Source organism: Trichosurus vulpecula, chromosome 6 (genome assembly GCF_011100635.1).
Source record: "Trichosurus vulpecula isolate mTriVul1 chromosome 6, mTriVul1.pri, whole genome shotgun sequence".
In the NCBI taxonomy this organism is placed as follows: domain Eukaryota; kingdom Metazoa; phylum Chordata; class Mammalia; order Diprotodontia; family Phalangeridae; genus Trichosurus; species Trichosurus vulpecula.
In genome coordinates, this window is record NC_050578.1 from 89,909,317 (window position 1) to 89,923,200 (window position 13,884).

The 13,884-nt window shown below is 36.9% G+C and overlaps 1 protein-coding gene across 1 annotated transcript; it reads right to left on the reverse strand.

The window, feature by feature from the left end:
* Positions 1 to 1,756: 1,756 nt before the first annotated feature.
* LOC118854058 (60S ribosomal protein L34) lies at positions 1,757 to 2,188 on the reverse strand. The gene has a single exon (XM_036764365.1). The coding sequence runs from the start codon at positions 2,157 to 2,159 to the stop codon at positions 1,806 to 1,808; it is 354 nt and encodes a 117-aa protein (XP_036620260.1). The 5' UTR covers positions 2,160 to 2,188; the 3' UTR covers positions 1,757 to 1,805.
* Between the last annotated feature and the right edge of the window lie 11,696 nt (positions 2,189 to 13,884).

Genomic DNA, 13,884 nt, shown 5'->3' on the forward strand with positions numbered 1-13,884 from the left:
CACACAATATTTAGCAGCTTTCACATTAAAAGAGCAGAGGGCCAAGAAGATGATTCTCTGAAAGGTAAAGGAGCTAGTATTTAAACCAAGAATAACCTACCCAGCAAAACTGAATATAATACTTCAAGGGTAAGAATGTATATTTAATGAAGTAGAATACTTTCAAGCATTCTTGATGAAAAGACAGGAGCTGAATGGAAAATCTCAGTTTGAAATACAAAACTCAAGAGAATCTTGATCAGTATAATTATCTAAGACAATTGGAAAGGACTTATGATGAAAATCACTATACTTCTTCAGAAAAAGAACTTATGGGGTCTGAGTGTGTATGTTGTATATATGTATTTACATATATAAATACATGCATACATATGGATAATTTCACATATGTTATTGATATAATTCTTGCTTTCTCAATAAGTGGGGACAGATTTTCAGGGAAAGAATTAATTCAGAACTCAAAGTTTTAAAATGTTAAAAATATAGAAAAAAGTTAAAAAATATAACCCCATTTTTAAATAAAAAATAAATTTCATAATTTGTTTTTGACCACCACCTCCCTCAATCTGCCCTCCCTTCTATCAGTCACCTCCCTTTTCTTCCCCCTTTCCCCTCCCAGTTCTTACAGGGCAAGTTAGATTTCTATACCTAACTGGTTGCATGTGTTATTCCCTCTCTGAGGCAAATCTGATGAGAGTAAGGTTCAAACAATGCTCATCTCCCTCCCTTTTTTCTCTCTGCTATAATAGGTCTTTGTGCCTCTTTATGTGCTGTAATTTACCCTTTTCTGCCTCTGATTTTTTATCTGCACATCAAAGTTACTTATACCTATGCCTTCCATCTATGTATACTCTTTCTAAATGTCATAATAAAGACACAGTTCTCAAGAGTTACAAATATCATCTTCCTTCGTAGGGATGTAGACAGTTGCCCTTATTGAATAAGATTTTTTCTATCCCTTTCCTGTTTACATTTTTATGCCTTTCTTGAATCTTGAGTTTCAAAGTCAGATTTTCTATTCTATTTCTAAATAAATAGGAAATATATTTCTATTTGAAGATCAAATTTTCTGTTGAGCTCTGGTCTTTTCATCAGGAAGGTTTGGAAGTCCCCTGTTTTCATTGAATGTCCATCTCCTCCCATGAAAAATTATGCTCAATTTCACCTATTAATTGATCCTTGGTTGTACTCCAAGCTTCTTTGCCTTCCAAAATGTCATATGCCAAGCCCTCTGATCCTTTAATGTAGAAGCTGCAAGGTCCTGTATGATCCTGACTGTGGTTCCATGATATTTAAATTATTTCATTCTTGCTGCTTGTAGTATTTTCTCTTTGACCTTATAATTTTGGCATTTGGCTACAACATTCCTTGTCATTTTTCAATTAGGGATCTCTTTCAGGAGATGATCAATGGAGTCTTTCCATGACTATTTTACCCTTTGGTTTTAGGACCTCAAGGCAATTTTCCTTTATGATTTCTTAAAAATGCTGCCCAGGCTCTGTTTTTGATCATGGCTTTCAGGAAAACCAATCATTTTTGAAATTATCTCTCCAGAATCTGTTTTCCAAGACAGTTGTTTTTTTTTTTTTCCCCAGTGTGGTATTTTCCATTCTTTTCTACTTTTTTTTCATTTAAAAAAATGTGTTTGATTGATTCTTGATGTCTCATAGAGTCAGTAACTTCCCCTTGCACAACTTTAATTTTTAATGAATGTTTTCTTCAATTAGATTTTGTACCTCCCTTTCCATTTGGCCCATTTTTTTTTAAATTTTAATTTTCTTTATTATTCAAAAAACATATCCTTTTTATTTACTTTTTTGACTTTGTGCTTGTGCCTTCAACACCTTCACAACAATTTTCTGCTCCTCAATCAGGAAAGCACGCTTGATCCTGTCACGGACACACTTAGCACACATGGAGCCACCATAAGCCCTGCTGACATGCTTTTTTGTCTTCGATAGCCTCATAAGAACTTTAGGTCTCACTGCACGAACACCTCGAAGTCTTCCTGGGCATACACCACAGGCTGATTTTGGTGCTTTTCCAACTTTCTTGGTATAAAGGTAAACAATTCTGTTACCCGGGGTTCGTGACAGCCGAGTTTTGTTGGAAGCTGTATTGTAGGACAGCCTACGGCGATATGTCAGACGCTGAACCATTTTTAATTTCTGTCAGGTCCGTCACCGGAAGAGGGAAAAGAAAGTGGCCCATTTTATTTTTAAGGAGTTCTCCTCTTCAGTGAGTTTTTGTGCCTTCTTTTCCATTTGGCCAATTCTACTTTTTAAATAGTTGTTTTCTTCAGTGTACTTTTTTTCCCATTTGGCCAATTGTATCTTTTAAGGACTTCTTTTCTATGTTCAATTTTTGTCCTTGTTTTTCCAAGCTATTAACTCTCTCTTGAATAACTCTTATTTCTTTTTCCCCATTTTCTTCTATCTTTCTTATTTGACTTTTAAAATCCTTCTTGAGCCTTTCCAAAAAGGCCTTTTAGGCTTGAGACCAGTTCATACTCCACTTTGAGCTTTCAGATGTGGATATATTGACAATCTTGTCCTCTTCTGAATTTGTGATTTGGTCTTCTCTGTCCCCATAGTAAGAATTTACGGTTGTTATCTGTTTCTACATTTGCTTGCATTTTTTATCTATTTCTTGGCTTTTAAAGTTTAGCTCTCCTGCTGGAGCACAGAGGGCACTGACCCAAGCTTCTTGTCCTGGGAGCCAGGGACCTGGTCACTGGCTTTATGTACTGGGGCTTCAGGTGTTGACAGCTCACCTAGTGCTGAGCTTGTTTCATCAACACCGAAGCTTTTGGGGAGGGGATTCGGTGGGGTGTCTGACCCCTGGAGGATGCCTCCTTACCCAGGCTACTTTGAAGCACTGTAAAATTTGACTGCTGGAGGATGCCTGCCAACCTGGTGCTGTGCTCCCTTGAGTTATGCTTCCTGGAGTTGTGCTTCCTGGAATTTTGCTGAAGCACTGAGAGATTTGGCTGATGGAGGATGCCTGCCTACCAGTGCACATGGTGGTTTTCTGATCAGGGGGGCTACCAGTTGACCTGTCTATGCCAAGGCACTCAGGGGGGTCTTGGTGTTGGCACTTGCCTGCTCCACCACCTCTAGGGCTCAGAATCTCCCCCTGGTTTGTTAAGGTGGGACTTGCTACTGCCTTGCTAAGATGCCTCCCATCCTGTACTGCTCACCTTCCACCAGAAGGAGAGGGATGTTTCCTATTAATCTCCCAAGCTTCCCAGGCTACAAGACTGCTGCACCTTGTCTTTCTTCTGGCTTAACTGTTCCAAGGTTTTTCTAGGGTCCCAGTTTTCTTGTGACCACAAGTGCTAATTTTCTTCTCACTGGAATTGAGATCCAGAGCTGCATATAGCCAATGCAACAGGGCCCTGGAATGGCCAGCAAAAGTTCCCTTGTACACAATCTCTGAAGGTTAGACTCATTTTCTTTTTTTGTCAAGCCTTTGGAGAACCTGGAGACGAGTTGGAAACATAGTCCAAAGAGCTGTGAGTAATGGCTAGTGGACTAGAGGCTTTGAAAGTCTGTACAGAGAACCACACCAGGCATTAGACTCTAACACTGTGTGTGTCAAGGGTGCCTGCAAAAGTAATGGAAGAGAAGGAGAACAAGGATATATTCGTGTCTACTGGGGACCAGACTATGATCTATACATAAGTAGTACATATTCTGGACAATAGACAAACCAAAGAGTATCAATAGCAGCAGGTAGAAAAGGGATTGAGCAAGAAAAGACCAAGCATAGGGACAGACTTAATGTGTGCACAGATAATCAACTTATCACCAAATATATGAATGAATGGATTGACAATTGGAAAGAAAATGGCTGGAAAGCAATTAAAAATAAAGATCTTGTCCACAAAGACCAATTCACTAAGCTCAATAATATGACTCAGGACATCAATGTTGAGTGGAAGTATGTACCTGCTCATTCAAAAGTTGAAGGCAATGCTGAAGTTCAAAGATTAGCCAGAGGAGCAACTAGAAAGAAATGAGAAGAGTCAATCAATACTTTGCACATGGTGAAATTTAAAATGTTGCTCTCTGTAATCCTGCAATATAATCTCCAAATCAATCTCTTTACCCTCCCCCCACCTTGTGTGGTAGCTGTTTTCCATGACTGTCTTTGTTTTTCTATTTGCTATTTTAATTTTTCTTCAGTAATATAAACAAAATACTATATAATATACTACAAACATACTATAAACAACTGGAGACATTATTCACATATACTACTAATAAGAGAAAGGCAGATATCCTCATCTTTCCCAGATCCAACTGAACTCTGACTTGCTCAACTCTTGCCCCAAACTTCCTATAAACCAATCCAGACTGCTTGACTACTTCCATGACTCAGGGTAATGGGAGTCACCAACTTTTCTGTCAGGTAAAATGGACTGTGAAACAAACCTTGCTATCTGCCCTGACACTGCTTTCTAAGAACTTCCTGGCTTTACCATTTGCCCTGCTTGTGTGCCCTACAGTATCTCAATATCATCTGAACTTCTGACAATCTAAAGATGCTTGTCTGGGCCATGCAATCTGCCCCTCTGGTGCATTCTCATGACTTTTAGGACTTAGAACTTTTAAAAGTCTTTTCATTTACCCAGCAACTGAACTCTAATAATACATTGTCTCCCTCCCCCTCCCACTCCCCAAAGTGTGAACTTGACCATAGACTGTCTTTCTATAGTTTTCATCCATCTCTAGTACTGAACATAGCACTTGGAACTTAGCAGGAATAGGAATTCAATAAATGTTTTTTTTCATTAAAAAAAATTCCCTTGTAATCTCTCTCTACCCTGTTGTAAAACACCTTTACCATCTGTAATGGCAAGCAAAGTGGGACTTTTTTGCTGCTTTTTTTCTTTTGGAGTGCTTCTCAGCACTAAGGTTGATCAAGTGCCTTTGAGTTTGGCTTTGTTTGAATCAAGAATTTTTGATTGAATCAAGAGTCTTTGATGACCTGCTTAAATCACAAGAAAGCCTAAGTCACACGAGTTTGAGTCACATGATTGTGATACCCTCTGAGGGCTGACCCTGAGGAAGTATATATGTACTCTGAGGTTAGCATCTGGCTTTGAGGGTTCACTCATTGGAAGAGCATTCATGTGATTTGGTGAGATGAGTCTCTGGATAGCCATTAAGGAGCCCCCTGGCTTTGAAAACCCAGATGATAGTGTTCCTTCTCTGGTAACTATGTATGTATTGCTATAGATAGACAGTTAGAAGTCCTGTCTGCTGATTCGTGTTTTTTGCTCTGTTTACACAATTTCTACTGGTAATTTTGTTTGTGTTTTCTCTGAAGTTTGGGGTCCTGACTTTTCCGCCCAACCTAAGCGAATGATACATGTATGTTTAATTAAAATGAGATTGTAAACCCATTATAGTTGCTTTATTTAGAAAGGCAGATCAAAGCACCTGTGCCAGCAGCTATCCTATGTGCTGATGTTATTGGCCTTATACCTCCACAACAGCTGCAAGCAGCATTGGTGTTACACCATCCCTGGGCTGAGAGGTTCCAAAACTGCCTCTGAAACTGTCACAGCTGCCTCCAAGTCCCATTGTTGGTATGTGCCATGCTCTGGACCAGGCTCCACCCTGATGTCATTAATCTTTTCTGGGGGCCTCTAAGTTGTCTTGGGCAGAAAGTCTCACCCTGGCTCTACTAAACAGTAATTTGATTTGGGCTGTTATTTTAACATTGTTTGGATAGGAATGTTGGGAGAATTCAGCTGTGTTGCTGCCTGTTCTCAGCCATCTTTGTTCTCCATCCCCCCACCCCCAGGTTATATTTTCTATGGCTCATTAAATAGCATATAAAGTGTAGCCAAGTTTTGAATAATTAACTTCAGTTTTTTCAGGGAAACAAGAAGAAATGAGTTTGTGTTTTCTTGGTTCCTTTCTGATATACTCAAGTCTATTTTTTTATTCTGTTTGATCCAGACAATTCACATTATAATAAATGTACTTACTTCACTGTTAGTACGTTTATGAAGTCCATTTTTTTTTTCCTCAGTTCTCTTTGGCACTACAGGATATTTCTCATTTAACTGGGAGGTAAAGTTAACACCTCGCCATTTTACAAGTTGTTTAACTTTTCTACTCTATTTAAGGTCTGAGGGAAAAATACACAGTGATTATTAAAAATGTGTTCATTTGGATTTCAGCTCAGCCAATTAAAGGTAACACATTCAACTGTTTCTTGCATTTGTATGTTTTAACTTGGTTTTTATTGGCATTTGGAAAGAACATGACACTCAAAATTAAAGTCATAAATGTAAACCCTATAAAGACATCATGTAGCTCTGGCAAATAACACAGTATATCTTGACTCTTCTAGGGTAGAGCAGAGTGACTTTTCCTCTGAGAATCTTAAAAGTAAGGGAAACAAAATAATAAACAATCAAGAAGAGAATTTCTCAAACACATTAACATATAAGTCAAGGGACATTATTGAACAAAGATATTTTTATACGTGGTCCTGCCCTATTTGGATTCAGTGATAAAATGTCATTTTGGAGTTATCTGGTAGCAGTCTTCCCTTTATTTTTCTTCTTGCCTTTAAAAAAATATTGGAATGGCTTTAGGGTTCAGAAATCTGAAGTAATGGTCCCAATTTTCCCAGCCTAGTCAGGAAATGCCTATTGACATCAAAAGTACTTCACTTAATCCTTCCCGTGATTTTAGTGTTGTACCATAAATCATATTTTCTGCTGTTTGTAGGCCGACAGGCTATAAGAAGCCAAATACAGCCAGTATTTTGTGTCATTTGGCTTTGTTCATGACAATATATTGGTTCCTTTCATATTGGAAAGCTCCATTGCTGACAGTGTTAATTTCATTGAGAAAAATCCTCCTCAGCAGTACTCTTCCTTGGTTTCTAGAGGTCAAGGCAAAAAGCAATTGTCTAACTCACCTCGGTCAACTGTGTCTAAGAAGTGAGTGACTCAGTTGATTCCATATTAAGACTGATAGTTTGCCTGGTTTTTCATGAATTATCCTAAATAAGGTATTAGGAGACATAGTAAAATAGGCTTTTAGAATTTAGGAAGGAGGAGACCCAAAACTAACACCTTCAGGAAAATTATGATATCTAAAGGGATTTCTTATATGCTACTAAGCTTTTCTCTCAAGGTAATGCATGTTTTCTTTTTTATTGTAATTCTTTTTGTTTATTTTTCCTTGCCATCATCCCCTGGGCTAGAAAGATAGTCTGCATAGTGAAGGGAATAGGGGTCCTAGACCAAGAAGACCTGGGTTAGGATCGTGTTCCCAGTATTCATGTGACAGTGAGAAAATGATGACTTCTATGAGACTCAGAATCCTTGCTGTAAGATGGAGATAATAATACATACCTCACAGGGTTGTTTGTCATGGAGTTCGAATGAGATACTATATTCAAAGGCTGTACAAAAATTAAAACCACAAATAAAAGTGTTTTCTTTTACCCTCATATATTCATTTTGAGCTTAGTGTGATATATGGAATCAGATATTGGTCCAAACCTAATTTCTGCTAAAGAGCTCTTCAGTTTTCCCAAGAGGTCTAAGCAAAGAGTCCTTCTCATAATACTTTATGATCTTGAGTTTATCAAACACTGAGCTTCCTCTGAGTCATTCCTAATGTTCAGGATTACAGTGGAATGAGACACATATAGACAAACCAAATATTTAACAAATGAAGTTTTATCTAAAAATACCAAGGAAAGGATATTCAGCAAGGATGGAGAAAGAATTCAGATTGGCACAGTTTCCCTGACTTGCCATAGTGGTATACCTGGTCAGTCAAAAAGAATTAGCTAAGCATATATATGTACCAGACTCAGTGATAGTTATAGAGAGAAAGGCAAGAAACCAAACGCAGCAAAACAAACAAAGAAACAACAAGACACAGTCATTGCCCTCAAGTCAATAAGCATCCATTAAGTGTGTACTATTAGCCAGATATTGTATTGAGCCCTGGGGTACAAAGAAAGGGAAAAACAGAAAACAAAATAAAACAGAACAAACAAGCAACAGTCCCTGCTCTCAAGGAGATCATAGCTCATTGTCTAATGGGAAGACAATGTGCAAACAATTAAGTCCAAATTATATATATGTGTGTGTGTGTATATATATTATATATATATGTGTGTGTGTGTGTGTGTGTGTATGTATGTATATGTATCTATGTTTATGTATACATGTATACACATACATACATTACATAAGCTGACAATCTAATTCTAATGAGGAGACAGCAGACATATTGCTACATGAGTACATGATATATAGAGTGTAGAAGAGAGATAAGCTCACAGTGGAGGTATTAACAATGTTCTGGAAGGAAGCCAGGAAAGCTAAGAAGCAGATGTGATGAAATAGAGTATACCAAACATGAAGGACAGTCATGAAGGCAGGAGATGGATTATCAGGTACAAGCAACAAGAAGTAGGTCAGTGTTCATTGATTATAGACTGCATGGAGAGGAGTAAAATGTAAGAGGATCAGAAAGGTAGGGAAGGACAAGGTTGTGAAGAGCAAACATTCAATAGCTAAAAAGAGAATTTTAAATTTTGTCCTACATGCTATGAGGGAGCCACTGTAATAAGGGGAGTAAAATGATCCAAACTTCACTTGAAGAAAATTACTTAGGCAACAGTATTGAGGATGGATTGGCATGGAGAGAGTATTGAAGCAATGAGACCAAAGAGACATCTAATGTGATAATGGGGTGATGAGGTGATGAGGGTCTGTGTACCAGGGTCATTTGAGTGTGGAGAAGGGAATGGAGAGGAGTATTTGTGATGATAGAAACAACAAATCATGATAACACAATGAATATACAAGATGAGTACAAATGAGGATTGGTGGGGAGCACTAAGTTTGCAAATTTGGGTAATCATGAGATTCCTGAGCAGGAATAAGAATGATGGGAAGGGGGAACAGTTGAAAGATATGTCAAGACCGTGTCCTTTACTTCACATGCCTTGGGCATTTTTTACTTAAATTAGGAATAGTGTTAAGAGTTAGGAATCTCTGTAGTACAAACACAAACACACACACACACAAACCAACAACAACAACACAAAATACAAAACAAAAACCCAACCAAACAAACCCCAAAACACAGAAAAGCAAAAATAAAGCAAAACAAAATCTCTTTGGTTGATTCCATTGAGCTATTATGGACTAAGAAGTACTATCCTCATTTATTTATAGTTGTGAAAGTACCAAAAAACCCAACAACTTTCAAATTGTCACTGGTAATTTTATAAAGATACATAAGATGAAGATGATTTTTACATGAAATGTTTCTTTTTCCATGAATATTTGGTTTTAGATGAGGAATTAAAGGAATGTGAGCACTACTCTAACAGCCCAGACCAGGGCTATAATCACAACTGGGTGAAAAGGACTGTGCCCTAGTTTTCCAAAATGGTGGAAAGGGTACCATGATTCTTCTGAATGTGTAATGCTACCTCTGCAGATAGCACTCCTCCTGGGTCTTTAGACCTAAAAACCATGTGTGGAACACCATCTGCCACCTTCCTATTGGGCTTCGGAAGTATACCTTCTTCCACTGTCCTCTGTACTTCCTCTAGAAACACCTCAGATTATTCTTAGACCATCCAACAGAATAGTACTACTACTACTACTACTACTACTACTACTACTACTAGTTAACATGTATGTTATTCTTGCTATGTTTGAGGTACTGTTCAATGTGCTCTGTGACCATTATTTTTTTTTATTTTATTTTTTATTTTATTTTTTAGATCCTCATAACAACCCTGGAAATATGTACTATTATTATCCGCACTTTATGGATGAAGAAACTGAGGTAAACAGAGATTTAGTGACTTGCACAGGGTTACAACACTGTCTGAAACCAGATTTGAACTCAGATCATACTAATTCGAAGCTCAGAACTCCATCCAATGCACCACCAAGTGGCTAGGTGCTACCCAGGTGCCCCAAGTGAATATATCCTAGGCTTCATTTCATACATTTTAAAGTCTTTATTTCTGGTTGAGAATTAATGGCGGCAAAGCTTGCAGTACATGATTTTGAGATGTAACTTGATATCTATTCTTTGTTCTGTTAATGTTCAAACTGTTGTTACCAGCTGCTAAAACAAGGTAAATTTTTCCAGTTCTCAATTACGTGATACTTACCATTGTTACTTCACAAAACCTGTGACATAAAATTAAAACAGATAAACAACCTGACTTTCTTCTCCTCCTTTTTCTCTGTAATCTGAACTTCAAACACCAACTCCTTGTACCTGAGTATTTAAGAACCTACATGCTCATGTGCCATACATTCAATAGCTAAAGAGTATAACAGAGATCAACTATCAGCATCCATTCTAGTTTAGGCTTGAAATAGAGGTCTGAAGGGGTGAAAGAGGGCCAGTATCATTTTTTAAAATGTTCACTCGTTATTACTCTCTAGGCTTGGAGGACATGTTTATAAAAGAAGCAGAAGTCCCAGTAACTTAATAAACATGACATTGACTTCCTAAGTCAGAGATTGTAGGTTCAAGTTCCATCTGGAACAAATAATATTTAAAAGACTCCTTTCAAAAGCTAACCGAATCAAAGAGTCATGTGACAATTTAAGGGAGAAAGGCAGGAAAGACGGGAATTTTCTTTCCTTGGGAAAGTTCCATGATGAGCTCATCTCAGAAGAAGTGGTATTGCTATATAGAAATCATAAGGGTTAGTGAAGTATGAAGGCTCACTGATGGAAGAAAAGGGAAGTCACCAGTATAGTGTCCTCAGAAATTGAATAACTAATCAATCCATTGGTTGGAAGAAAACACAGAATTCATGGAAATGCAGGGCATGTGAATGAAATAAATTCAACAAAAGGGACTGTATATGTTTATGCACTCCTTTTTGTTGAATACACACACACACACACACACACACACACACACACACACACACACTCCCTGTTTTTAAATTGCTTTTATTCACACATATTTTTTCTTGAGCCTGGATTTTATTGATGTGAGCTGACCAACACACATAGGCCTAAGATGGTATAACAAGCTAAATGCCCATCATTCATAAAATGAAGAACCATTTACACCTAGTTCCATTCCTTAGTGGGGGAAAATACTTTTCTGGTTTCGTATATAACCAGAATTCATAGGGTCATAGATTCAGAGTTGGAAACCTTAGACGTAATTCTGTCCAACTCTCATATTTTACAGATGGTTAAATTGAGGCCCAGAGAGTTAAAATAAAGGGACTTCCCCAAGGTTACACAGCTAGGGAATATGAACTTAGATTTGAACCCAGATCTTCCTGATTCCAGGTCCAAAATTCTATCCACTACAACAAGTTCTCTTAGCTTAGTATAATGGACAGAGCAAATTCTATGTTGTATCATCGTGATAGATATATTAGCATTTTCTTTGTTTGCACGTAAGTGACAAAAAGTGGTGCAGTTTTGCTCTTAGGAAATACAAATATTCCCACCATCATCACCCATTTTCTCTACTAGGATTCCTAGTATCTCTTTGGAAAACAACAGGAAAAGGTAGTTTGTTATACCATCATGCTTGCAAACAGAAAAAAAAAAAAAAACCTCAAAATATGAGCAAAACATAATGACTCCTTGGGAGATAAAACACCTCCTGAGCCTGACAGTTTGAGAGACTTGTTTCTTGTTTGTTTTCAAAATTACCTTAAAGATTTTCTCCCTGTACTCATGCTTAGCTCTTATCAGTATTGTGATAGACATTCTTAACTATTCAACAGAGTGAGCTGCTTGACTTTATTTAATCCTAGTAATCCTTTTTTAGACAACAGACTCATGATAGATGGAACTCGTTTTGTTTTATAATTAGTCTTTTAGAAATGGTGGCTGCTACCATAGATTATGAAAACAGAGATTTTTCCCTTTAGCAATTGCTGTGGAAAGAAATGTCTGGTGCAAGCATGTGGGTAAGATGATGAGTTTATATTTGCATTTTCTTTCCTAACTGAGGTTTTGTTTCTATCAACATATCGGCAGTAGGGATATGTACACACTGAAAAGCCTAGACCATTTGGGAAAACATAATAAACTATTATATTCTGAGTTTTAACAGTAAGTACCAACAGGAAGCCTCAATTATAATCAGGAGGCCTTGGGTTCACTTTCCATCTCTGGCACTTACTAGGTATGCAACTGAATTAATGTGTTTCTTCTGATACCTCCTAGCTGTGTAAGTGAGGCCCTGTTACCACCTCACCATTCAGTGCTCCTCGGAATTCTTAAGACTAATAGTTGTAGGACAATTGTCGATCTTCATTGTTGAAGGAAGTTTCCTAAACAAGTAATGACACCACAAGTCTCAAATCTCCAGCTGCTGCCAAAAACACTCTCGGATAAAATCTAATTAACAGAATAAATTAAACACAAACACAGAACACATTACATGTCAATATGTGGCCCATATGGATGCTCATGTACACTTTAGTGGGCCCTATTTCTATTTGAGTTTGATACCACTACCTTACAATACTGAACTCACAAGCCTGGATCTAAAATTTTAATGGGATACAGCTAGGTGCTGATGAGTGCAACCAATTAATCCCCTGCTAAGTTCCACAAAGATTAAAATTTGCAATATTCAAGTTCATAATTATATAAAATATGGCAAATGGTTCTAGCCCAAGGGGAATACACAATACAAATTCAAATAAAAGAGACCACCTCAGGCAATTCATTATTCGCACTAATCAGGATTTAGCTGTATATCTATAATCCAGCTAAAGCAATTCATTGCCTTTGGGGAATTCCCAGAATGAAACAATAAAAATTAAACACACTGACAAAAAACAGAAGTAAGTAAATAAATAAAAACAAAGTATATTCTTCCTAAAGGAATAAAGCTGATTAGGTTAATAGCATCAATAATGTTGTTAGGTCAATGTACGTATGTTGGTCATATCTCATCAATGAAATCCAGGCATGGCATATATTATAACTGTTTACAATTCAGTTTCAAAAGGGAGAACGAGATAATATAATACCTTACTTTTTCTTAATTGTTAGCTTGCTATTAATGTTTATGACTTAATTCTTTGATAAATTCTTGACCCATTTCTTCCATCTATCTCTTGCAAATAAACAAACACACACACAAGATTATTTTTAAATAACTTGAAGAAAATAAATTATTTTGATTATTCTTCAGTTTGTACAAGTAAGATTGAGGTCTTGGGATCATGGAATCTTAGATTTAGATATGGAAAAGCCCTTAAGAGTTGTATATCAATTGTTCTCGAATTAGCTATTTCTTTGACATTTTAAGACTTAAAAAGTACTCTATGAATGATTGTTTTGACCTTCACCAAAAAAGGGAAAATATATTGATCCTATTAAGAAATTGGAAGTGTTCCAGACTTTTCTAAATTTAAAATACAATCTTTACAAAGGTTAATGTATTTTTAAAGCTTAAGAGTATTGAGTCCCATGTCAACTCTCTGTTACTTTCTATACTGAATGCACAGAAGAATTGCTGTTTCTTTTTGTCTCTAATAACAGAACACCTCCCAACTTGACTTAGTAGCCAATTCCTAAGTAGTTTCCTGAGGTACATAGAGATTGAATGACATTTAATAAGTATCAGAATCTTGGTTTGAATGAAGGTTTTTTCTGATTTCAAGCCTGGTGCACAATCTGCTATTGTCCACTTCCTCTATAAATAATAATTTTAAAACAAAACAAAACCTAAAATATTCATGACATAGAGCTACCACAAAATTTGAAAATTGAACATTAATATACAATTTACTCCTATGGATAATTTGCAGTAAATTATCCATTGAGGGTTCAGTTTTACTAGAATGACAGCTCATTATTGCCATTTTCTT